This window comes from Silurus aristotelis (assembly GCF_946808225.1).
Source record: "Silurus aristotelis genome assembly, chromosome: 22".
Taxonomy (NCBI): domain Eukaryota; kingdom Metazoa; phylum Chordata; class Actinopteri; order Siluriformes; family Siluridae; genus Silurus; species Silurus aristotelis.
In genome coordinates, this window is record NC_139595.1 from 5,316,755 (window position 1) to 5,343,393 (window position 26,639).

Consider the following 26,639-nt stretch of genomic DNA (forward strand, 5'->3'; position numbering starts at 1 on the left):
CAGTCTTATCATAAATTATTCTATTGCTTTAGCTGACAAGTTTTACATTAGTCAGTTACACCAGATTGCGCAAGCATGCTGGAAAGCCCCCCTTTGCCCATTGGGCTCCCCAATAAATCGATGATTTCCTTCACCCTTGCTTATCTTTATCTTATCCTTATAACCACATTCTTACACTTTTTATTGATCTGTAATTCTTCGTTGCCTCATTTTACTGTCCCTTTGTTGCTTAAGGTATTATGTAACACGTGCTTTTATTGAAGAATCTCAACCTTCTAGTCAACAACACAGAATTCTTTACTAATGAACTACCATTCCATTGCAACTGGCTCTCTTAAAGGGGGCATTCCAGCATAAAACTGACGTTTAAATTCACTGCTCTGTAGTATTCTTTAACACAACAATGTACACCAATCAGGCATGATATTATAACATTATAACATTATGAGCGCTTATGATTATCTCTTCATCCTGGCATCTGTTAGTGGGTGGGAGATATTAGGCAGCAAGTATATTTTTATTTTATTTTATATTATTATTATATTTTTGAATTTTCTAGAACTACAATCCTCAAGAACTATCGCTATGTTATTGACAAAATCAATAAATGTGTTTGAAATAGAGACACTACTGTAGATGACTAGTAGGTACACTGGCCAGATATAATATTGACATTATAGCATTATGACAGGTGAAGTGAAAATGATATGATATTATTAATCATAAGATTGCCATTTGTACTTAATGTTGATGTGTCAGAAGCAGGAAAAATGAAAGTTGTGATGCTAGAAGACTTGGTCAGAGCACCTTTCTGGATTCTCTGGACAATAAGTCCAAATTGGCCTGTTTTTGTATTTTTATTTATTAAATTATTTATTTATTTTTACTCTAACTGAAGAACTAATGTAAGACAAAGAACAGGAGAGATGATGTTAAAAAATGCATTAAGCAGGGTTGTTTAACAGAAAGGTTGGAGACTCGTTCCTAATAAAAGGAATGACTACAGTTCGTTCCACGCTATAACGCCACACGATACCGTCCGAACTGCGGCTAATTAGAATCAACTTCACTAAAACAACAAGACGATGACCCGAAGCACACGTCCGAGCTCTGTAAACGTTATTTAGAGAGCAAACTTTCAGCTGGCCTGCCCAGTCACCAGACCTAAATCCTGTTGAACAGCTTAGGGAAGGTCACAAGTTCAGAAAGAAATATTCAACAAGTTCTACAAGAGGTCTGGCAAAGTATTTCAGCTGAATGTTTGGAGAAACGAAATGTCCAGATTCCAAGAGTGTGTAAAGCTGTTATTCATGCTAAGGAAGGATTTTTTTTTTTCCCAGTACAAAATAACGTTTAACGTGAGCATTTTTTTTTTTTTCCTCCCCAAGTAAATCTTCATGCTGTTAATAGTTTGTTGCATATAAACAAAAGGAACATGCTTGTGTCTCTCAAAAATGAAAGTATTAGGTGGTTTTCCAAAAGTTTGACTGTATATCTGCTACAGTGACAACCCATAATTTTATATAGTTAGTGGGGTTTCTCTTTTCACTGCTCTGGCTTTGCATGTATTAAGAAAATGCCTCATTGGGAACTTCTGGGAATCTCCACCACAGCACTCATTTTAGGTGGATCGCCAGTGAAACCACCCGAAAGCCCTCCTCAAGACACGTCGTCATATTGCCTTTGCATTGCTGCTGTGAGAGCTAAGCAGCCACTTTTCAACTGAGTGGTTAATCTATTTTCCATCTTCCGGATTATGCTCAATTCACACCGAGCCCTAAATATACCTCTGAAAAAAAAAATAGTGCAATAGCCCCCAAATAGGCTAACAATGTTTAATGAAGTGTAGACGTGTTCAATCTGAGCGCTTCTTCTTGGGGATTTTTCTCCCAACTGGGGTCCTTCAAATTGAGTAGCAGCCGAAAACTGTCCAGATGCCACCATTACACCTCTTGTAGCCTTCTCAAAACGTCGCCACCGATCCGAATAGGCGTGAAATGTAGATTTCAGAGTTGTGAAGTAATTACGGCGAGTAACACCCAATTGCAAGCTGTGGAAGCACAAGGGACTTTAATATTCAAGCTGAAAAAGCTGCTTCTCAACCGTGTTTAGATGATGGTCCTGAATAAAGCCTTCTAGGCTGATGAATTTGCAAACTGTGCTTGTTTTTGTCTAGTCTGGTTACCGGATATGTAATTGTCTTTACTCACAAACGTTTAGCCTGTATGATTGTTGTTGGGAAGCTGTTTACTGCTGTGGTGCAAGAAGGTTTGTGAGGTAGCTAGCTACTAGGGAAAAGAACCAGGTATATAAGACTAGACCTGCTGTCCTGATTTGGACCCAGCAAAGTATTTTAGGCAGCACTGAAAAAAATACAATATATGGAACAAATATTTCGATGCCTGACCATAAGGCTTGTATGTGGTTTGATTAGTGAAATAAACGCTTGGTATTACTTTATATCGAATAATTACTTTGTTCTCAGTACAAACAAACGTGTATCTCATAATTCATTGTGCCTGCCTTTACAAAACGTTTCAATTCAACCAGTGTCTCTTTTTTTTTTTGGTGTAAATAGACTTTTTTTTTTTTTTATCTGTAATTTATGCCGCTGACGCCTAAACGCTTGTCCTGTCTCCTCAGGTCCGTTCACAGATGTCGTCACGGCTAACCTGAAGCTGACGAACCCGTCAGACAAGAGAGTATGTTTCAAAGTGAAGACCACAGCGCCACGCCGGTACTGCGTACGACCCAACAGCGGCGCCATCGACCCCGGCGCTTCAATCACCATCTCAGGTCAGATTCATGTATAACAATTTAAATCAGGGTTTACCGTCAATCACCACGCAATCTTCTTATTCAACAGTTACATAAAGAGTTATGGGGAAAACCAAGTGTTTCCATATACGTCTAAGTGCCACAAGACTTTACAAAAAAGGAAATGTGTATGATTAATATTTCAGCTGCTGTTGTGTAAATCGCATATTCCACAAGAAGCTTTGATTTTCTGGTCTAAATTCCTTCTCGGTCTGAAATTGTAATTGCAATTGATGCTCTGCCGGGCTAATTTAAAAAAAAAAAAAAAAAAGAAAAAAAAAAAAGAAAAAAAAAAAATCTCTTCAGATTTTCATTTTTTAATTTTATTTCTTTTTTACAGCACACAATTGCCATGGCACCATTTCCATAAGCTTATGCAATTTCACATCTCTTTCCTTCCAAAGTTGCGTTAATATTTTTGCTAAGATCTTGAATTAATGATTGGAGAGTCGGATCGCTGCGTAAAGTCTTCTTCAGCTTATCCCAAAGAATCCCACTGGGGTTAAGGTCTGGTCTGTGGTGGCCAAGCCAAGTGTGGAAATGATGTAATAACACTGCTGAACCTGAATATGAGCAACTGAAGCATCCCCATATCATAACACTGCCCCCACAAACTGATGCAGAAGCCATTGTTCATGCACTGATTTTTGCTTCATGCAGGATAATAATTCAATAATTTAATAATTGAACCGTTCTGAAACAGAATACCTTTTTTTTCTTTTCTTTTCTCCGACATGATAAACGAGAAGGTATTTACTGCATCAGTTAGGGTTTTTTAAATATTTTTTTAATATTATTTCGGGGAAACCATACCAGTGTTTTTAGTAGCCATGTTGTTTGTATTACTGTAGCTAGTTTTCTGTAGGGTTGTGGATAACCGAGTCTGGTCCAGTATTACACAGATGGTGATTTATATTGAGCAATCAGGTGTTTAGGGCAGTAATAGGAAAGCAGGTGATCTATGTAGACAGTGAGTGGTCTGACATCAGTGCCTAGACTCTGAGGTTAATATTTGCTTGGTCAGGTAAAGGTGTGTTTCTTGAATAAAGCATTCTCTTTTTGAAGTCTGTTTTGTTTAGAAATGTTGTCATTTACTTTTTTGTCTTTCTTTTTTTTTTTTTTGCAGTTATGCTACAGCCGTTTGACTACGACCCCAATGAAAAAAGTAAACACAAATTTATGGTGCAGACCATCTTTGCACCAGCTTCCGCCACAGACACAGAGACCATGGTAAGTATGAGGCAAAGGTATGCATTGTAGTCCTCTTTTTGAGACAGTAGAGGGCAGCAGGGGCTTTTCCCTGTAGCCGTCTACAATAATATGACCAAAAGCGTAACTCCATGCTTCTGGCCTGGAGTAAATGTTTGTGTAACAATAGAAAAGATGCGATGCCCAGAAAAATTGAACCCGCTTCAATTATTCAAATATAGTTCTCATAAATCAGTACTTTTACTTTCGATACTTGAAAAGTTAGGTGTCCCAATACTTTTTGCTCACAAAGTGTACATTCCAAAGTGATTACTTTTTGTACTTTTACATGTTGAAATGTACACCTCGTGAGCAGAAGTATTGGGACACCTAACTTTTCAAGCCATATATGGCTCTTCAGTAAACCGATAGCACCAAGCTGGAGGCACACAATTGTATAGGATGCCTTTAAACAGAGTAGCATCCAATTTTCCCTTTTGTTTAAATTAGAAGACACAAACCCGTTCCCCTGTGCTCAAAGCCAGCTCCATGAAGTTATAGTTTTTATAGGATGGACCGGAAGATTTCGAGTGGCCTGCTCTAAACCCTGCTGAGCATCTTTGGGAATTGGAACCTTGACTGCCTGACTTTTTATTAATACCAATATGAATGACCAAAAGTAAATTTTATCTTCAGTAGAAATGATTTCAGTGGAGATCATAAACCTCTAAAGGATCTGAGGTGCCCATACCGCAAAGCTCACGTGATCATTAAAGATTGTGTTATCAGCTATATGAAATATACCTTCGCATTTTGCACTTTGACGCCGATTAATAACAAACCCACAAATCCCAGACAACACTGCGCCTTTGTTCGTTAGTCAGACCTCGCATCTTGTTGCACGCAAAGCATTCATATTTCCGTTTACCTCAAAAGTACTCTCACAGAACATGAAAGAATTCCTCGGCTGCGAGTTAACATCTGTGCTCTCTCAGATCGCTCGATATGATTTAGCGCCTTCGCAATCAAAGACGATCGACCAAGCAAGTTGTGGCAGTGCCAGACGTTCCGGAATGCACCGCACGTTTGAGGGTCAGTGTCGCAATGTACGGCTATCGCGACAGGATCCGAGCCGTGCGATCTGATGTGCGGCAGATCACAGACTACAGAATTTCCATCCTTGACTTTACTGCCATTTTGTTCTTTAGTGTGGCATGGAAGAAACACAGTTGTGCTACTATTACAGTGTAAAAGCAGCCACGTGAAACACGTAGGGGTGTAATCACATGCATTATTGTTCCATACGAGGTTTAGGATTTGATATGTCTGCGTATTAAACAATAGATTTGGAAGGCTGCTATAAGAAAGTCGGCTGCTTGTCAGAATACGAGGCTTATATCCAATGAGAAAAGAGCCCTTACTCTTAGTATTGTAGAAAAAGACAGACGTATAGAAAAGTGCGCTATACCAAGACACTACTGTAAAATGTTGTTGGAATTTTGCTGCTCGTTCCATCTTGAGAAGCGCATTGTGAAGCATGGATGGAGTTCCATCTACAATAAACAGTTTTACACTCAAGTGTCAAATTCAAGTCTCAACAACGATGGAACTATAATGAACGGACCTTTAGATTCACCCCGATGAAGACGAGTTTCCTTTTTGAGTCTGGTTCTTGTCAAGTTTTCTTCCTCTTAACATCTCGTGGAGTTTTTCCTCAGCCATGATCCTCACCGGCTCGATTATAAAGGGATCAATTTTTAGGTAATTTATGATGCAGTCTTTTATATTTGCAATTTAGTCAATTTTGTAAAGCTGCTTGGAGACAATTGTTGAAAGTATTACACAACATTGAGCTGAATCAAGCAGCTTTATTTTTTTTGTGGTTTATCAAAAATAAAAACATCAATAACAGGTTTATGTGGAGTTCTGTTTAAAGTGTGGGGCAGGAGGTCTCCTCGATCACCGGCAATGGGAAAAATACAGAGTTTTAATACCTCAGTATCTGTTATAGGAAACTTACTGAAAGGTAAATTGTCAACATTTTACATCGAGCCAAAGTTCCACTCCAGGGTTATACAGCATAGTGGTTGAGCTGACTTAATAGAATTTGCGGGTTCTGGGTCTTATTCAGCCATTCACTGCACCTGCACTACAGTAACGCCTCAGACATTTTCCTGGCTACAGTTTAACCTCGGACTGAGGAACACGTAGTCGTGGTATTTTTTTCTTTTTTTTTCTTGTTAGTCTGAGGGGGCACGGTTTGAACTAGGTGTGCTGGCATACGTGCTCATGCACAAGCCTGTGTGTAAACATGTGGTGTGTCTGATGTGTTACTGTTCCACTGTGACTGTGTGTATGTGTGTGGGATGAGGTTCCAGCTGCTCGCTTGTCGAGGCTGATGAATTGCATGTCTGTGTTTCGACCCTGCAGTGGAAAGACGCGAAACCCGATGAGCTCATGGATTCCAAGCTGAGATGTGTGTTCGAGCTGCCTTCTGAAAACGATAAAATGGTGAGTACATGAGAAATTGGAGAAATGGGTACAGGGAAGAAATGAGAGGAATGTAGGAGAAAAGGATGAAATCGCAAGTGGAAGAAAGGATAAAAAGGAATGAATCGGAAAGGGAAGTGGATAAAGGGAGGACGGAATGGAGCGAGGTTGCAAGGAGAAACAAAACAAAGGTAAATGGATGAGGGGAAAAGTAGGACGGATGGAAACAAATCCCAACAAAAAGAAGGAAGAGACGGAAGGAATTCAAAAAAGAATAGAAAGAACAAAAGAATGCAAATGGGAAGAGTTGGAGGGAATGGAGAAAAATTAAGGAAGGAAAACAGGAAAGAATAAAAAAAAGATTTGAAATGAGAGACAGAAACAAAGGAAAAGTCTGAAATAGGGCTGTGCAATTAATCGCAATCGCAAAAAAATCGCGATTTAAGCACATGCGATTTTCTAAACCGCATAAGGCTGCGATTTTATATATTAATTTATTTATATTTTTATTCAGAATATGCTTGTGCGCATGTTTTTAAGACGTTAACCAATCAGAGCTAACGCAGCGCACGTCGAAGCTGAGCGGAAGAACCGAATCGGCGAGTGGGAGGAAAGAACATAAAATATGGATTTTAAACACTTAACACTTAAAACAGCGCCATAAAAAACTGCATGATCAATGCATGTCGACAAAGTCCATCGAAACAAACAAAAGCACACCTTAAAGCCAGCCCGAACAGATTGAACAAGTTTCCATTGTTCAAGCATTTGCAAGCGCCATGCCTTATGAGAAAGGATCAATCTCGCACTCATTTGCTAACACGTTTTGCTATTCCCAAAATGTATGAGAAATGTAAGGCGGGCGTTGAATACGAGCTCAAGCGGGTGAAATACTACGCCACGACCACAGATATGGTGGACATGCTGGTTTTTCTTGCAAAAAAACCTTTGAGAGCAATCCGTTTTTTTTGGTTTTGATTTGTTAGTTTTTATTTATTGTTATGACTGGAGTTGAGGTTAGTTCATCTTAATTTATTAGCAGTTAGTACTACTGTACAGTATGTTATTTCATTGTGAAATGTGTGCACTGAAAAACAGTTTTGAAGTTTATTTATTATGGCTGGAATTTAGTTTAGTTTATTTTTTTACTATAGTTTTGTTTATTAAACTATTAATACTGTTATTTTATTGTGAAATGTTTTATGCACTTCTTGTGCACTGAATACATTTAGAAAAAGCATGTTTGAAAAAGTTTAAAAAAGCAAAAACAATTGCCAAAATCGCAAAGAAAATCGCAATCGCAATATTCATTCAGAAAATCGCAATCGCAAACTAGGACTGTCTAGATCCAGTGCCACTCTCGTGGAGTGGACGACTGATTTCCTTCCCTGCCGCTGTGATGTGGTGACTCTAGTTGAGGTGGTGTCTTGGCTCTGCGAATGTTCTGAATATTATTTAAGCAGATTGTTTCATCATGACCGTCAATGCGCACACCTCTTGAGTTTAATGAGAGTTTTTAATCAGGCCAATCTGAGTGCCGTACAAGTCCAGTCACTTTGACTCCCTTCCACTATACGAGTCTTAACGGCACGCTTTTAACACACAATCGCAGAACGACGTGGATGCTGTGAGCAAGGCAGCCCCCGTGCTGGCCTCCTCCAAGGCGGAAGGACCAACTGCGCCCAAACCCGCGAGCATTGCGCTGGACGACACCGAGATGAAGAAGGTTCTGGAAGAGTGCAAGCGACTGCAGACGGAAATGAGCAAGCTGCAGGAGGAGAACCGTCAGCTTAAGGTAAGAGGGGGATGAACAAAACTTGGCCCAAGTAATAAACCAATGTAACTTGGCCCAGGAGTTCCTTTTTCTAACCACTGAAATCCTAGAGGTTTATGGGAACGCATCAATTTCGATATTTCAAAAAGATTTGCCTGATGTCTGCTTAAATTTGTGCTGTGTGACTGACAGCGTAGCACTTGACCAATCAGAAAGTGGCTTTTGCAAGTACGGCTGCTTTTTTTGGTTAAGCAATGAGACAAGTAGAAAAAAGATTAGTTCTGTGATGATCTACTTTAAAAAGCTGTTATGAATACTTAGGAGTATTGTACATAATTATACACTGATCAGGCATAACACTGACATTATAACATTATGGTGAAGTGAATAACACCTTTTAATCATGGCACCTGTTAGTAGGTTAAATATATTAGGCAGCATTTTCCTCAAAATTGACGTGTTAGAAGCAGTAAAAATGGGCAAGCTTAAGGATTTCAGTGCGTTAAATGAGGGTTAAATTGTAAAGGCTAAACGATTCCAAACGTGATCACGTCAAAAGTACTCCAAGGAAGGAACGGTGGTAAACCGGTGACAGGGTCACAGACGGCCGGGGCTCATTGATGCACGTGGGGTGCGAAGGCTGGACCGTGTGGTCCAATCCAACAGACGAGCTCCTGTAGCTCAAATTGCTTAAGTAGTTTAAGCTGTTAATGCTCGATGAGTCAGGAGTGTTTTAGCATGCTAAATCTCATGAAAAACCATCACTACTGGTGCTCTTGTGCATGCAAATCACATCTTGCGTTTTCCCCTCCTTCTTCAGGACGATGGATTGAGACTGAGGAAAGTCCAACGGCCCGAGCACACAGCCTCCAATTCCAGCTCTCTGATTGGCCGAGAAGTGGCCACTAGCTCCCTCCCATCACTCCTGGTCGTCATAGCAGCCATCTTCATCGGATTCTTCCTCGGCAAGTTCATCCTGTAGATGGACAAGTGGAGGGGAGTCTGACTTGTCTGCCTGCCTATCAACCGGTTCCAGAGAGAGAGGGGGGGAAAAGAGAGGGAGAGCTCACATGGCCTGGTTGAAAGGAGAATGTCTTTCTGTTGACATTGCCATATCATTGGTAGCTGGGCCAGCGGCAGAAACACATCTGTGCGGCATCATAATGTCCTCAGCCTCACACACGGTTAGTTCAACACTCGAGAGAGAGAGAGAGAGAGAGAGAGAGAGAGAGAGAGAGAGAGAGAGAGAAAGAGAAAGAGAAAGAGAGAGAGAGAGAGAGAGAGAGAGAGAGAGAGAGAGAGAGAATAAAAAGCAGAAACAGAAGTAAGGCTCTTTCTTCTCTCTGTCCCTTTTTTTTTTTTTTTTTTTTTTTTTTTTTTTTTTTAATTCCCACACCGTTCTTTGCTTTGGGCAATGAACAGAAATTAATTCAGAAAGCAGGGTTAAAACACAGCAGTGGTGTTTTAAAAAGGAAAAAATAAAGACAGGACAAATCTCAGAGACCCAATTTATAAAGGTGTTGATATAAATATTTTTGTCCCGCACATCACCATCACCATCATCACCATCATCACCACACTCCTCGCTCTCTCTTTCTCGTTTTATTAAACAGTTCAATGGAATGTTAGGTGTCTTGTAAATGTAATTTTAATCCTTTTAAAAAAAAAAAAGGGAAAAAAAAGGAAAAGCAACATCAATCAAAAAAAAAAAAAAAAAACGACCGTGTGACCCTTTTCACCCTCCGGCTGCCTCAGAAAGACGGCAGACGTTTCTACCCCTTCGCTGCCTCTCCATTTCTACGGGAACGTCAACAGTTGGGCTGGGAACAAAGATGCCTCCTTTTTGTACATTTCCGTCTTTTTCTTTCTTTTTTTTTTCTGTTCCTATCGATACCAATGCAGACTTTTATTACTGTTCTATCATATTATTAATATTATTAATGTTCTCTTCACTTTCCCTCAATACATTTATCCCTACTTGAGGCAAATGTTGACTGAAGTTCGAGTCTACACCTCTCCTGTCCTGTCCAATGCTATTCAACATTAAAGAAATAAATAAAGTGGGAAAAAAAAAAAAAATCTCCATTTGTACAGCTGTGGGTTTTTTCCCCCCTTTACTTGTTCTGTCTGATCTATTCGCGTCTGCCTCGTCAAGCAAACACGCGCGTGCATGCGCACGTCCAACCATCGTGTTTAAGTTTCCAGAAGAATTTCAGATCTTCCATAGTCTCCTTTTGGAAAATGTAAAGGACTCGTTAGTATACATGCCCTAAGAATCTCTGTAACACTGAAGCTGTGTCTGTTTTATTGTTTTAAGTTACTAGTAGCCATATATGATTTAATCATGTATTTTCTCATTACCACAGCAATATCTTACACATGACTCAAAGAAAAACTGGACCTTCAGAGTTCTGTGATGGCTAAAAGTAACCTGAAAAACAACAGGCACATTCTGTTTCTACCACAAATCAAAGAACAAAATTATGAGGAAAAAAAAAACAATACATACAACCCAATCAAATATTTAATTTCTGTTCTTACAATCCAGTTATTAGGACGATGTCTTTTCAATGCACTTGTAAGTAATGTAAGTAGGTGCATGTAGTAGATCAGCTGTCATTAGTAACAATAGAACATTCTGTATCGAAACAAAACTCAGAAATCTGTAGAAAGACCAGTTATAATGCTTAACCACCTCTGTCTCAAATACTGTGGTTTCAATCTGTTTGCTTTTTTCGGCAAATGCAATTTATGCCGATGCAAGCAGGAAATTAATATCGCAATGTTCGCTTTCTGTCTAGTTCTGGATAAAACTGCAGTTAAGAATGCCGGTTTCTAATCGGACATCCGAAAGCCACGGTTGCTTGGAATAGTCTTCATTCCGTAACCAGTCAACCATCAGGAAATCAGAACCGGCACTCTTCTAAACATGAACAACTGTGTAAAAGCTTTAGTTTCCTGTTTCACGGATAAAAAACATGTCAGATCTTTACTGTAAATGTGACAATATAGTACCCAGTCATTCCTTTTTTGACGTACCCTGAATTGATTTATTTTGATCGTTTCCATATGCACATTTACACAATATCCTTTAAAAAAATAGCTCTTTGTTAGCATACATGCCTACAGTAAAGGTTAAGAATATAAACAGAAAACCCTCGAGGGTCAGGTGAAGCTGATAACACAACGTGTTATCAAAATGTTTTTTTTTTTATTTTTTTTATAAGAAACCTACAAGTTCCAGGTCTTGCTTTATTAAAGTGCAGTTACTGTGGTGCAGCAGTTTCAGTTTTTTTTCTTTTCGCAGACACTTCGCCTCTTTACACGTTTCGTGTCTCCATTTAGTCCTCCTCCGAATAGGCCAGAAACCAGAAAAAATGGGCAGGATGCTCAAGTAAACTTGTTTCCAGATGGCCAGAGGATGTTCTTGCATTTCTCTGCTCTTGCTTGTGTCAATATGTACAAAGATGCACAGAAAAATCAGTTCAGGGTTGTACATTCAACCCAAGAAGTGCATGATCAGCATGTTTATTCCCACAAGAACCACAGTTTCCATCAAGTAGCTTTGGTAAGCTGGGCAGCAGCTGTTATTTGACTCGTGTTGCCATTTTGCATGGTGACCAAGGTTGACCTCCGACTTCTGGCTGTTGGCCGAGCACTGCACCAGGGGTGTCTGGTAGGAGGTGGCACGTTTTTCAGGCCGGTTAGGACTGGAACCATCGCTGGGTCGTTGGCCGTTGTAGAGCAGGGAACGACCGCGAGTGTCCTGCTCCATGCGAAAAAGCTCGTACTCCGTGTGCGGGAGGCTGATCCCCAGAGCTTTGCAGCCATTGGTCGAGGTCACGTCCTGCTCCACGCCGGTTTGCCACGAGCCTTGAGCACCACATTCATTCCCATCAAAGATGTTCAGAAGAGAAGTAGCACCTTGGTCCATAGGTACCACCCGCATGTGGGTCACTACAACCAGAAAGACAGTGCGTTAGATTCTATTGTAAAATTTTTCATTGGACATCTGGATTAAATATTTATTTTTCAAGTTGTTGGGTTGCCCACGCTAGACCATTTAATTTTTTTCTGTTTACTCAAGGCCAGTAAACTCGAACCCTGCACCTTTGGGTGCAATTAGCTTTAAGTGGCTAACAAAATGTACCCCCACTTACCATTAAACACAAACTCCGTTGCCCCCATGACACGTTTAGAGTGCACACCGTGGCTGTACCTGCCCCTGGCAAAGATGCTGAAGGACAGGTGCTTGCAGACGGGATCGGTGTAGTGGTAGTAGTGTCCCTCCCATGTGCTGTTGTTGTCATAAAAGATGAAATGCCTTGTGAGGAAGAGCCCGTCCGGCCGAATTTCACACCGCTGAGAAACCCACTGGCCGCGCAGGTCCACACTGAGCTCGGGCTGTGGCGGGAGGATCGGAGGCTCCAACTCGTCCGAGCGCAAGATGATCCGGCACGCGACGCAGTTCTGCTCGTGACTCTGAAGGTAAGAAGGCACGGATATCAGAACGGAGATCGAACGAAGGTATGAGATTGTTTCCTTGCTAATTTTACAACTAGAAAATGGTTGCTTTTGAGCCTGTTGGCAACAATGTTCCTTCAAGGTATTAAGTGGTTTGCATAGAACATTATTTCCAAGAGGCTGAAGTCATAGATAAGTTTAAGCAATCAAGGATCTACCAGAACAAGAAGGCTCAGTGTAGGATGCTGGAGCAAGTCGTCTTTTTCCTGTACAAATCCTGAGTCCCCCTAATTTGTTTCTATTATTCAGCTGAAGGTGGACATTTTATACAAACACTTTCACCTAATATTGCAAGCAATCCAATAAATATCACACATGAGAATGTCCACATGTGTAATAAACATTATGGAAATGATATTTGATCTCATTTTACTAATGAAGTTTTTTCTAAACTCCAGTTAAACATATCTTAAAACCCTAAACACTTTTACAAAGAGAGAAAAATACAAATGCAATATCCAATGCACTTAAACGACACATTGTTCAATGTCAGAAATAGTATCTATATATGACTGGGTATATGAGAAACATTCAGGTTTGAGCTTTATTTACACAAAGTATTCGCAGATGTAACTGTGTTTTAAATAGAAGAAATAATAATAATAATAAAAAAAATATCTATGGTGCTTAATAATAAGCAGGTCCGATTTTTTTCTTTAAAAAAATGCCTCAATTGCTCCAACTTATATGTTATAATATAATATAATATCGGCTGAAAAGCAGGTGGGTCGTGAATTCTCGAATAAATCAGAATACTTTATTGATTCCATAGGGAAATTGTTGGATTGCAGTTACTCATGGTAAAATTAAAGTAAAGATTTAAGTGGGATAAATATATTTTAAATAAATATACATATTAAGTGAAATGAAATGTGTAGCAGTGAGGCAGAAAAAGTCAGACTACAATTATGGTTATACAAGTTATTGCATATGTAACAATGATGATTATGGAAGTGAAATTATTGCACATAATTGCCCAAGATATTAACATTATACAAGTGTGGCTTAAAAATCTATAACTATATTTTCTATATAAAATACTTGTATATTCGTTTAAAAAAATATATAAATATTTTGGAAAAATAAAATAGAAAAATAAAGATAAAGCTTTAGTTATCACTAGGTCACCAATGCAAAAATAAATAAATAAAAGCTTTTTACATTCGAGTGAACTATCAGGCTGCATCCCGTTGTTTTTTTCTTCATGAGAAGTACAACACATCTATATAAAACTGCTGCGCCTACACCATAGGAGTCGTCAACTTGGAGCAAAAAGCGTAATAAATACTCTTTACGACCAAAAGTCATGGGCCACCTGTCGTTTCCAGCCATATGTGGTTCTTCCCCAAACTGTTACCACAAAGTTGGAGGCACACAATAGTGTATAGAGATGGAAAGTTCAAAAAGCACATACGAACCATAGTCAGGTCTCCACAATCTGTTGCTCATACAGTGTGTTTCCCATAAAAATAAAAAATAAATGATTACTGGAATTCAACATCTGCCCTCAGACATGTTTTATAGGCGAGTTTAGCGCAAATAGACGAGCAGTTCTTCTCTCAATGTCTGGAAATGTTCAAATTCTAGTCCACATGCTAAAATGTGGTGGATAGAGATGAAATTAAAAACAATTCCAAGCTCATATTTTTGTACATAAAAAAAAAATAAAGAAATAAATTAATAAATCAAATATATATATGAGCTTGGAAGTGTTTTCAATTTGAACATTTCCATATATATATATATACACACACACACACACACACACACACACACACACACACACACACACATACACACACGTATATATATCGGGCTTATCAGTATTTATTCAAATGTTTAAACAGGCTGCGGTATTAACAGAGCCATGCCAGGTTGTGTCCAAACGCACCAGACTCCAACACAGGGAACAATGGAAAGAAAAGAACAGAAGAGAAAAACACAGACTGCATGTGTGGACAAGATGTGTTCACCCCGTCTCTGCTGATGAAGATTTCGGTTGATGAATCCCTGATCTTCTGGCTAACCTCAGACTTAGCAATGCAACACATCTGACAACATGTCTCACTCCGTCTTCCTCTCTCACTCTTTCCCTGGCTCGAGTTGCTCTTTTGTTTAGCCAAAGCTATCCAAAGTCATTTGGAAAGTTGTGATTGCTGCAGTCTAAAAAAACACCACATAAGAAACGTCGAGGTTTATTTTCCTTTCTCGTTTCTTTCCGCGCCATTAAAACACTAACACCAACATCCTAATTTGTGCGCCGACTTGCCGAATGGTGCCAATCATTCGACGCCGCTTGCGGACCGGTTTGAACCAGTTCGGGATGGGACCACGGAAAAAAGTGGCGGAGAAATGGGAAACGAGAGGAAAACAGTTGGGACTATTGCTGGCTTCTGCCCATGCAGCTCTGATCCACCCAATAACCGCAAATGAACAAAGTGCCACTCTCGAATCCTCTCAAAACAGATCCGGAGCGGGGCACAAGCTGCTATTTCGTAATTTATGTCTGGAATCGTCATGACAGCAATACAACATCTTAAAAATAAAAAAATTAAAAAAAGGAAGGATCCCTCCATCCTCAGATGGCGAAATTGTTAATTAAACATCTTTTATGCATGGCTCGGCCGTGTTTGGCTAATGTGGTCGCGATGCAACAAAGTGCAGACCAAATCGTTAGGCTTGATTTGAATGAAAATGAGTGCCACATGCTTCACTTTTGGTTGTTTGTTTTTTTTTTTTTTTTTTTTCTTCTGCGGCTCAGTCTTTAGAGCGACTCTTGTTTGGAATAACATTTGGCTGGCGAAACCGTTTTTAATGGTACACGTTTATGTGGACATCATCTCTGTCTGAAATTATACCAGACACAGAAAGAAAACGAGTTACGAGCTTTTGGAAAAGTGGGAACATAAATGCAGAAGGTTTTCCACATGTAAAAAAAAAAAAAAAAAGATAAAAATTTACTGTACAGTCCTTGTGTCCAAGGCTGGTCTGCTCATTTTGTGGTGATCTTTGCTGTGTTTTTGAAGTGTCCCATATAAAACACGTGAAAGGCATATATTTTCTATAAACTCTAAAGCCAGTCTTGAGCTAAACCTTTCGTATTTGCGGACACAGAACACAGAAGGGGGAAAAAAAATGCTGAGGAACGGAGAGCTTTCCAATTCTTCCCGCATGGCATGCAGGAAATCGGACCTGGAGTGTGAATTCTCCACAACACCACATGTCGAAGCTTACCACTGTCTCTGGTACACGACATCTGATCTGTGATCTCGTCCTCAAACACTGTCCTGATCTGTACAAAGTTAAATCGGCGAAATTGTCTGAAACAAGGCTTGATTTATTTAATGTGCATGATGTGACCTGTACTAGGACATGCATCCAAATCCAGACAACTGCTGGACATGAATGCACACATTTGTCTAAAGGGATTAAAGAGAAACACAATGTGAGTGATTGTGAAGGACTAGAGCATGAGCCATTGTGTAACCCGACTGAAATGTTCATCAAAGCTCAAAATCAGGGCAATTTCACAGTTGAGTGTTTGACATGGCGAGAGCGGTGCCAAAGTGTGGTGAACGAGAACCAGTGTTTCTAAAGTTTTATTGAGAACTTTGATCTTGTAGTAGGATCCTTTTATTGAGGTAAACAGACTGAAGTGGTCGACATGTAACTATGCTTTTAAAATAATAAAAAAACTTGCAGAGAAAAAAAAGTTGCAACTTCCTGTATTGTGTCTTAATACAAAGTTATATGTCCTAATGATGCAAAAAGTACAGCTGGTTGCCTTTTCCTTCCAATTTCTGTCTTAACAGCTAAAGAAGGCATACTTTCCACTTTCTTTCATGTACACATACACATACACACACACACACACACACACACACAAATGATTTCAATCTAATTTGCAATGCGCTCCTTAACTCACGCAGTGTCATGAATTTGTGGGAAAATCACCTTCCAGCATTAATATATGCACACACTGAAAAAAAGCACAAATGCATACGTGAGTTTACACGCAAACGTATGTGCACATATAATCCCACTGACCTTGGCGTTCTGCAGTGGAGGCTGATAGCAGGAGGGCTTGTGGCTCATCCTCTGGCTCGTCTCAGTATTGATGTCACCTAGAAAGAGCTCCTCCACGGGCTGCTCCATGTCCCGGTTCACGTATTGCTTCTCAATGCGCAGCAGCTGCAGCTCCTGCATGGTGAAGTTCAGGCCGCGAGAGCAGTTGCAGTTTCCGTCCTCACTGCAGAGCTCATAACTTAGGTTCGGCTCCAAAGAGACGCCTTTCATTCCTTTGCAGCTCTGTGCCAATCGCCTGCTCAGCTCCTTGGCCGTGTTCGTAGAGTGGCACATCACCTGGATTACAAGTAGAGCAGAGTAAAAACATATACTTCACACTAAAACTTCAGTACGGTCTCTGATTCACTACTAAGCGGGAGATCGGGTTAAAATTGAATCACGGTTCTAATTCGTTGCTCGTAGTGGTCTTCTAGATCGGTATGTAACCGGTTAGCATAGTCAACTCTTTGCACTTGGCCAGTTTGTAATATTTTCTTTAACATGGGTAGAAAATCCTATCTACTACTCTTAGATGGGAACTAGGCGAAAACAGACCTTTGCCGGTCCTGGTGTACCTGAATTCTTCTGTTTTCCACCCTGAAGAACCCTTATATGTTCCATAACCTTTTCAGAAATGTCTTGATAACCATAAAAGGAACCAATAAAAGACAGATTTTATTCGATTAAATTAGCAAAAGTGATATTTAAAATGAATTCCACACAAATAACACATGCTGAGGCAAAGCGGCAAACTTTAAACCCGATCCGTTGAAGTGTGTGGTCTGGTGTTTCTCCAGTTCGAGAAACACAACTTTTAGTTTCCATTTACTCTCTGACTTGCAAAAATGGAGTAACCATTTCACCTGATCCTATTGTACACCATGACCGCTCATTAAACGTTTATAAATAAGTTATGCAGAAAACGAATTCTTGTTTTGGAGGTAAAAGAACACATAACACGCAAATCGTACCAATTTCCAGCTGATTAGGGCTTTATTTTGTGTTCAACCAGTTTGATTTAAAGGCTATATACGCCATTTATATCTACTATAGTGACAGCATACATTCGCAAGCATTAGTAATCGCTGCATGCCTACAATAATGTTGTGAGGTGGATTATAATTGTTTAGGCATGAAAAAGCTAAATATGGTACAATTAAGAGGACAGAAAGTGTCCCAATATCTGAAACAATGCCTGAGGTGGAGAAAAAGACACTTTATTAATATTAAATGGAATGAATCTGTACAAAAACAAGGACAGAATAAATATATATATATATATATATATAGCAACAATATCAGCAATTTAAAAAAATAATAAAAATATATATATATATATGAATGAGATTATTTTTTAATTAATTATTTATTTATTTATAATTATAATAATAATAATATACCATTTTCTCTCTCTCTCTCTCTCTCTCTCTCTCTCTCTCTCTCTCTCTCTCTCTCTCTCTCTCTCTTTCTCTCTCTTTCTCTCTCTCTCTCTCTCTTGCAAATTGGCAGGACGTACTGAAATTAATATCTTCTTGGTAATTCCTCAACACTACTAGTACATCAGCATTTTCTCAATTACGGTGTGCAATCATGGCATCTCACCTTAATATTGTGGATGTGGTAGTCGGCCTCTGTGCCACCGCGAATGACCCATGAGGCCTGACGCATGTGTATGCGGCCCTGGATCACCAGCGTGTAGGAGGGCACAGTGCAGTGGTTGTCGGCATAGTAGAACTGCCAGGCCTGAAACGTGTGGTTGTGTTGAAAATGGTAGAGGCGGGTGATAAACTCCGGGCCAGGACGTACCTCACAGCTGCCATAACAACCCGGAAAATGAGAGAAGGAAAAAAAAAAAAAAGGTGTGGAGGATTAGACAGAAATAATTGTTCAAGCACATTTATTTATATTATATTAAATCCTAAAAATACTATTAATTCACTATTAAAAACTATGTATAAAATTGTAAGACAGTGGATGTGATCTCTGCCCACTGGTTGTTGATATAAATAAATACATAGATATAATAAATACATACATAAAATATTTTGTAATAGTAATATAAAGTAATATAAAGTACTTATTTATTTCAGTGTGAAGGTTCTTTTAATTGACAATTTTTTACAATTGGTTTGCTGGAAACATCTTTATTTATTTATGGCCAAGAAAATAGTGTATAATCACATTTAACATTTTGTAACAATTGAAATAAATGTGATAATCGAAATTTTGGGAAACTCTTCTGTAATGTGCGTCTTATTAAGGATATGAATGAACATGGTTATGTAACTTTCATTAAAGTGGATCATCTCAAAAGATGTTTGGTCCTGGTTATAATAACTATAAAAAATATAATACATATAAATACAAACAAAAATGTCATAAAAACAAACAAACAATATTTTTCAAAGTTGTATATAATATATAGTTTTTTCTAGTGAAATGCTTCTTTGGCAAATGTATCAAACAAATGATTAAAACCATTGTGGGCAAACTATTAATAAAATCATTTTCAGAATTTTTTTTTCATTACCTGTACAGCATTGTTCTATTTTCAGTTATTAGTTCAGTATTAAGTACTTTTCTCTATTCAGGTCACGATCTCGGGTCACATACTCACCTGGTGGAGACCCAGTGGCCCTCTAAGTTGGGGGGCATCTGCACAGTAACACGTGCTCCGTTATGGAGACGCTTTAGCATGTCCTGGCACTGCATGGCTTTGGGCGGCCAGCTTAAACTCTTCTCCAGAGCCAGACGAGGTGAGCGACCATCCGCGACATACAGAGATGAGCCTACTGTCCAGCCTACTGAATACACAACCACATAAAAACATGTTTAGCCCTTTGGCTAGTTTGTATTATGTTTGGTCATAATTGCAAGGAATATAAATAAAGCAGTGTTTATTATTAGGAATGTAGTTATTGGCAATTATACACATTTCATGCAGATAATCTTTAAAGTTGGGTGAAAAATAAAAAAGTAAAGGCTAAAACTTCTTGATAAATGAGATCATAGAATAAAAGGACAGGTTCAAGCTGACAGAAAAGTCACTCATTATAACCATGATGAGCAGAAATCTCAGAAAGTACAACACCAGGGATACACGTTCACAAAATCTGGACAGTTGAAAATGATCAAATGTAACTTGATCCTTTACCAATGCCAGAGATTGTTTGAACACTTGATCGCTCACCTGAATTCTGTTCCAAGAAAATTCACAGATAAACGACATACATAAACTGGCACAAAACTGGGAGATTCCCTGTGGGGAGTTATGCAAGCAGCACTTAAAGTGTTCAACACAGATCGCTCTCCTGGTGGTACAAAAATGTGATTTGGAAGGTACTGAGTTGTAAAGTGTAGTCATCAACTTTTTTAACGTTATTGGCAGATATTCAGTAGATATCGCATCTGCCGAAATGTGGGTTTATATTATTACCGAAGAACTTTCATTTTGGTATAACATCGGGCACATTCGTTAACTCCCTAGCGCTACAATTGTCATCTCTGGTCACCGCAAAGTACCGAAAAGCTGAGGAACTTAAAAGCAAACGTCTGAAATGAAAGGAAACTAGAGCTCAAGGCTATTGGGCAGAACTCCATGTGTGCGGACGTCTTTCAAACACCAAAATTATTGTAGGTTTGGAACCTGTTATTAGGGATAGTTGTGTGCCAATCCTGTTCGAAGGCGATGCTAGTCTGTCCATGCTACTCTCGAAACTTTATACAAAGAGTATAAAAAACCTAATTCTGATTATTGTATTTCAAGCACAATTGTATTTTTCTGATTGACCATGCGTGATAAGGCAGCAAGATCCAAAGGTCCAAGGTCCAATAACCATACTAAGGATAACCAAAGGATATCTTTACAGGATATTACTTATTACTTAACACGTCTAACTCCAGTACCAATGGCAAAATGCTAATAAATGGCTCCACTCCATTTCATTCCCTTTCTTGAAAACAATGGCTATAGCTAAACATTTCACTTTGGGTAGGGCTTGAAAGAATAATTTAAAAAAACATAAAATGTCTTAGACTGTTTATGACTATGCTGTGGATGCTAATGTCATAGCTCATGTCATAAAATATATATATATATACACAATGTGTTAGAATGATATGAAGTTCTGTAAAAAAAGAAAGTTTGTCATATTTTACCACAACATATAGAAAGTTATCCAGTATTGACCTTTAATGAACAGTAAAATCGAATTAATATTTTTTGTTATAAATACAATATTAGCGAAGTGACATGTTTAGAATTTTGCTGGTTAGTTTGCTTGTTGGTCTTTAAGTCTGTTACAATCTTTAATACTACTTGGATTTATTTGGTTTTCTATAAGTATATTCTATGATATGTTGCAGATATCTAAGTCTCATGCATCAATTTATCCCACATTTCATCAATACAAATTGATTGCTTTGACTTTAATTATAAATCCGGCTTGTTTTTCCTGCGATTGTGTTAATAAAATGTATGAGATCTATAGCAAGAAACACAGTAGTATAAAATTTATATTTCATTATTCACTATTTTAACACAGTCCTTTTTAGATTTAGAGATTTTTTTTTATCTGAATTTAGTAGGAAAGACTTGAAAAAAATTGCTGAGTCAGACAAAACAAAAAAACATTTACGTTCCTATTCGACTACACTAATGCCATGCAGATAGGGATTTGTTTTCATAGAGAGAAAAGTATTTTGTCTGGTAAAGACAAAGTAACATGAGGATTTATCAATGAATTAATAGAGGTAAGGTGTGAGTAGAATTCTGACAAACAAGCCCCATTAAAACCTCTTTTTTGGGATATGAATAAACGTGAACATGTTCAGTTCATAAAAGTGGATCATTTCAAAAGTTTTGGTTCTAAATATAAAAAGAAATTCAACATTTCTTGTTCTTTTTTCACTCAATTGAAAAAAAAAGATTTAAATGTCCAAAATTTTCATCACTACCTATAGAGTCTTGACTTAAAGTTGACAAAATTAACAAACTTTCAGGCGTAAACTAACATAATGCAAGTTATATAATGCACATTAGGTCTTTGGGAGACTGTACCATAAAATAATAACTCTCCAAACAAACAATGAAAGCCATTGTGGGTTAGCTTCATCTTAATAATGCCTATTTTCTGTACTAACTGTACAGCATTAACCATTTAATTTGCAGTTCAGTATTTAGTTAAGTATTAAGTACTTTTCACTAATACAGATCTGATCTACGGTCACATGCTGACCTGGTGGTGAAACAGTAGCCCTGTGTGTTGGGGTTCAGAGCCACACTGATCATAGACAAGACAAGATATGATCAAATCTATCGAATCCTCATCACATTTCATCAGTTCAAACTGATTGCTTTGACTTTTATTAGAAACTTTGAGAACAAAGAAACAGAATATTTCTTAAGTGTTAGAAGCCCCATGAAAACCTCCTTTATGTTAATATCCATGTTCTTTAGTGCCTGTGGATATACATTATTTCCCAAAAATTGAGTGCACCACTCACATTTCAGCAATGATTTTAGTATATCTTCTAAAGGGACAATACTATAAAAAATAAACTTAGATATATTTTAGAGTATCAATGTGCACTTTGTATATCAGTACAAATTTACTGTCCTGAAAATAACTCAACGTACAGCCATTACTGTCAAAATAGCTGGCAACAAAAGTGAGTAGACCCTAAGTGATAACAGCTGTATGTCGTTTAATCATGCAAAGCCACATGTCCTATTCATCATGTTCATGTTTTTTGTCTGCTTGGCAGGACCATAAGAATTTGTGTATCATGTATTAGAGCAGTTAAAATTTGGTGCTTTGAGTACAAATCTCTCATACTGACCACTGGATGTTCAACATCCACCTCATGGCAAAGACTCTAAGCGGATTTGAGAATTGGAATTATTGCTCTCCAAAGATGGCTGAGGCTACAAGAAGATCGGTAACACCCTGAAACTGAGTTACAGTGCAGTGACCAGGGTCATACAGAGGTTTAACAAGACGGAGTCCATTTGGAACAGGACTTGCAAGGTCCATCAAAAAATGTTAGTCCTCGTGCTGTGTGTCAGATGCAGAAGCTGCCTACAAAAACCAGACGCATGATTGCTGCAGCATCGCTTTAGAGGTCGCAGAAGCGGAATTTCCGCTTGTCAGTGCTCAGACCGTACGCTGCACATTGCAACAAGTAGGTTTGCATGGCGTCGTCCCAGACGGAAACCTATTCTGAAGCTGGCTCACAAAAAAAGCCTGCAAACAGTTTGCTGGAGAGAACATGTCCAAGAGCATGAATTACCGGAACCATGTCCTGTGGTCTGATGAGACTAAGATAAACTTGTTTGGCTCAGATAGTGTCCAGCATGTGTGGCGACGCCCTGGTGAGAAGCACCAAGAAAACTTTAGCCTACAGTCAATCATGTTGGTGGGTGCATCACGGTCTGGGGATCATTGTGTGGAAACATGGATTCCAACATGTACTGTGACATACTGAAGCAGAACATGATGCCCTTCTTGAGAGGCAGTTTACCAACATATTACCAACCCCATACACACCACCAAGATGACAACTGCCTTGCTGAGGAAGATGAAGGTGAGTGGCCCAGTACGTCTCCAAACCTGAACCTTATTGATCACCTGTGGGGTGAAGAACTGCCATGTGTCTAACATCCAGCAGCTCTGTGATGTCATTATGGAGGAGTGGAAGAGGATTTCAGCAACAACCTGTGCAGCTCTGGTGAATTCCATGTCCAGGAGGATTAATGCAGCGCAAGAGACCAATGGTGCTCACTTTGCACACAGTTTTGACATTTTCACTTAGGGTGTACTCACTTTTGTTGCCAGTTATATATTTAACAATGGCTGTATGTTTACAATACAATATAAGTGTTGTTACTTTTGTGAGATACTGTAAGGGCTCCATTTGCACCTGCACCGACTCCCACTCATCAAGCCGGCCATGTGATTAATTCTAAACTGTGATATCTGGAACCAATGTGGAGATGTTGGCCACGGCATAACCCGGCTTCTATTATGTAAACACACTCCTCCACAATACTGTGAAAAGGCAACCCGACATTGCCTGCTTTTGGGAGATTTTTTTCAAATGCCACTTTAGCACCCTGGCCTTGTCATGGATTTGCACGGTTCTTTTTTTTTATTAAAAGAAAAACCTAGGGTTTTTTTGTATCAACCACATTTTCTTTACAGACAACTTCGCTATCGATCCAAAGGTTGATAAATTCTGCATGGAGATATACCTCAGGAGGAATTTAAATCAAGCTGACTTGGAACAGATCCGTAGCGAGAGGAACGTAAATTTGAAATCGGATAAAGCTTCATGGACAGAATGAAGCCAGTACTGTAATGAGCCACTGGAATAAATAGGATCATCCTTTAATAACATGGCCAGCTTTATAAAAGCAGTCAGTACGCGATGTAAAAACCCGCAGTATAAATATACAGAGGCACTGAAGCATAGAGAGGATTTATGACCCATGACCCGCAGAGGGCATTTATGACCTATTGGCGTCCTGCAGCCTGGGTAAAGAAAGAGGCCGTGACCGGACCTGATGTCATTAGAATTCCCATGCATGGGTACGCTGCCCGTCTTTGTCTATTGTACTCTTGAATATACCCAGTTTATCGCAAATGAGACAATGCCTTACCCTGCCTGTTGTACCGCTTTCGCTGAACAAATCTGCTTTTGAAAATAAAAATAAAACTTCATATGAGGTTAATTGTCAAACCTCCATGCTTGGAAGCCAAATAGATCCTTCAATTCCAGCCTGAAGCCCATAACCACTTTTTCCCAAGCTCTAATTCAAAGCACCCACTCAGTTCCCCAATCCTTTAACCACCAAGAACATTTCCAGTTGGACAGACCCCATCGGTGAGCTAACAGTCCTGGGACGGCTGACAAACGGACAGACGAGCTCAAGAATCGAACTTAGCTGGCGAGAGCAATCCAGGACTTTTGGAGACATTCTGCCTCTCCTCTAAAGCACTTTACCATGTCCCAATTCATGTTCGACGGACAGCACGTCTCTGACATTCTTCTCTCAAGACACCGTTTAGTAGTCTGGTGTCAATACAAGATTTATGTATCCATAAGAATTTTATAGCATGTGCAAAGAAATTTAATAACAAAAAAAATCCTAACTGGCACAGGAGTTAATGTATGTATTAGATTTAATGTCATTTCTTTGGTTTGCCTAGTGTCTAATTAGACTGGACCAAATTTTAATAGTTTCTATACTTTGTTAATTAATGTTTACTTTTAATTGAGATTCGCTAACTGCATGTGCCAGCAGTCTAATTATCTTAGCATAGGATTTAACAGCTTCAGTGTCAGAGCGCATTAAAAACGCCTCTGCGCAACATAAAAAACGGGCTCTAAGCCGATCCTTTGGTTTCTCTACGACCTTATCCTGAGGTTTCTCTCACACCCATCCCACCCTCCCATAAATGTACATTACACTCTAATCCAGTCTGACACTGGCAGTTTTATGGGTGCCAGGAAAAGGCTGCAATAACGTGCCACTTAATTAAACTTTTGATTCCTTTAAACACACACGAGAGTTGAAAATATATTGGGGTTTTTTTTTTTTTCATTTCTGGGCCTAATTTGAAGTGAGAGCTGAATGTTTGGGCTCCGGTTGTCATTTCTAGCAGACGGAACCATACCAGGCCGCTATCGCCATCACAGAGAGCTAAAGTATAGCCTTGAACTCCAGAACAGCCCCACATCTACCCGAGAGGCACAGGGAGAGCACTTTATTGCCTACCCTTCCCCAGAGTAGAGATGATTTAAACATAATCTCCCCCTTGAACCTTCATAATGTAGAAACTTAGTTCTTACAAATGTGAGCGGAGGCCTTTTGGGAAAGACAAAAAGCAATCCCAAAGAAATGCAGTACTGAACCATGTGTTCAGCACATTTGGTGTTTTTACCATCTGCTTTAACACTTAGTTACACTAGTAATTAGTTATAACAATCAGGTGCAGAGAAAATACAATATTCAGACAGTTGGAGACTCCAGAACTTAAAAGGTGCTCATCAGCGCCCTCTGTGTGCCCTTACTGATCTGCAGACACAGCATGAGCTCTATAACCTGAAATCACTGGACACCAGTTCTCAAGTGCAAGCTAAAGCAGATGCATTCATTAAAGCCAGTAAAAGTAAAAAATAAAAAATAAAAATGTATATTAAAATAAGGAAAATCAAGTAACATTAAAGCTACAGGTTACGTGAAACTAATTACGCGATTAAACCAGCTGATTTCACCCTGAAGTTTCATTTTGTCTGTATTTTCACTCACACCTTATCATCATCATCGTGTGAATGTTGTCTGGAAAAAGAATGCAACCAATGGATCCCTTTTCACCAGATGTGAAATGACATCTGACATGGTCATCTTTCCAAAATCAACTGGACATTAATTACATTTTTCAAAAACTGTTCCTATTCAGATTAACCACATAGATTTGGTGACTGGATCCCGTACAAAACAAACTGGCATGCGAAGGCTAACATTAATATATTTCGGATTTAAACAACACCTAGAGCGTGCAAAAAAAAAAGTAAAAAATTACAGGAAAGATATTCATTTTGCATTAAGTGCATAACATGTTTTGTCTGTATGGCTGCACGAGCCACGAGACAGTTGGTATAATCTAATAATGCAGACAAACATTCCAAATTTTCTCTGAAATAATTCTCAAATATTTTTGATTTAACTGAATAGTTTGAGTCATATAACAAACAAAAAGGCCAGGGATACAAATGA

The 26,639-nt window shown here is 38.9% G+C and overlaps 2 protein-coding genes across 6 annotated transcripts in view; one reads left to right on the plus strand and one right to left on the minus strand.

Annotated features, from left to right (window-relative positions):
- The window catches only part of vapal (VAMP (vesicle-associated membrane protein)-associated protein A, like), a 24,054-nt gene extending 13,706 nt beyond the window's left edge, over positions 1-10,348 (plus strand). The window contains exons 2-7 of one of the 4 annotated variants that reach the window (XR_014530842.1): positions 2,644-2,796; positions 3,944-4,047; positions 6,436-6,516; positions 8,108-8,290; positions 9,090-9,457; positions 9,518-10,348. Coding sequence is in view for 1 of the 4 variants with exons in the window: in XM_083525392.1 (XP_083381518.1) it covers positions 2,644-2,796; positions 3,944-4,047; positions 6,436-6,516; positions 8,108-8,290; positions 9,090-9,251 (683 nt within the window). In the remaining 3 variants the exon portion in view is untranslated. The other 3 variants (XR_014530843.1, XR_014530844.1, XM_083525392.1) reach the window with 3 other exon arrangements.
- LOC310717436 (protein APCDD1) overlaps positions 9,932-26,639 on the minus strand; it is an 18,533-nt gene continuing 1,825 nt past the window's right edge. Inside the window, exons 2-6 of one of the 2 annotated variants that reach the window (XM_083525390.1) lie at positions 19,476-19,662; positions 18,461-18,671; positions 16,841-17,155; positions 12,430-12,751; positions 9,932-12,226 (exon numbers count right to left, since the gene is read on the minus strand). In XM_083525390.1, the coding sequence (XP_083381516.1) occupies positions 11,769-12,226; positions 12,430-12,751; positions 16,841-17,155; positions 18,461-18,671; positions 19,476-19,662 (1,493 nt within the window). In that variant the 3' untranslated portion in view covers positions 9,932-11,768. The remainder of the gene's footprint in view (positions 12,227-12,429; positions 12,752-16,840; positions 17,156-18,460; positions 18,672-19,475; positions 19,663-26,639) is intronic. The other variant, XM_083525391.1, reaches the window with a different exon arrangement.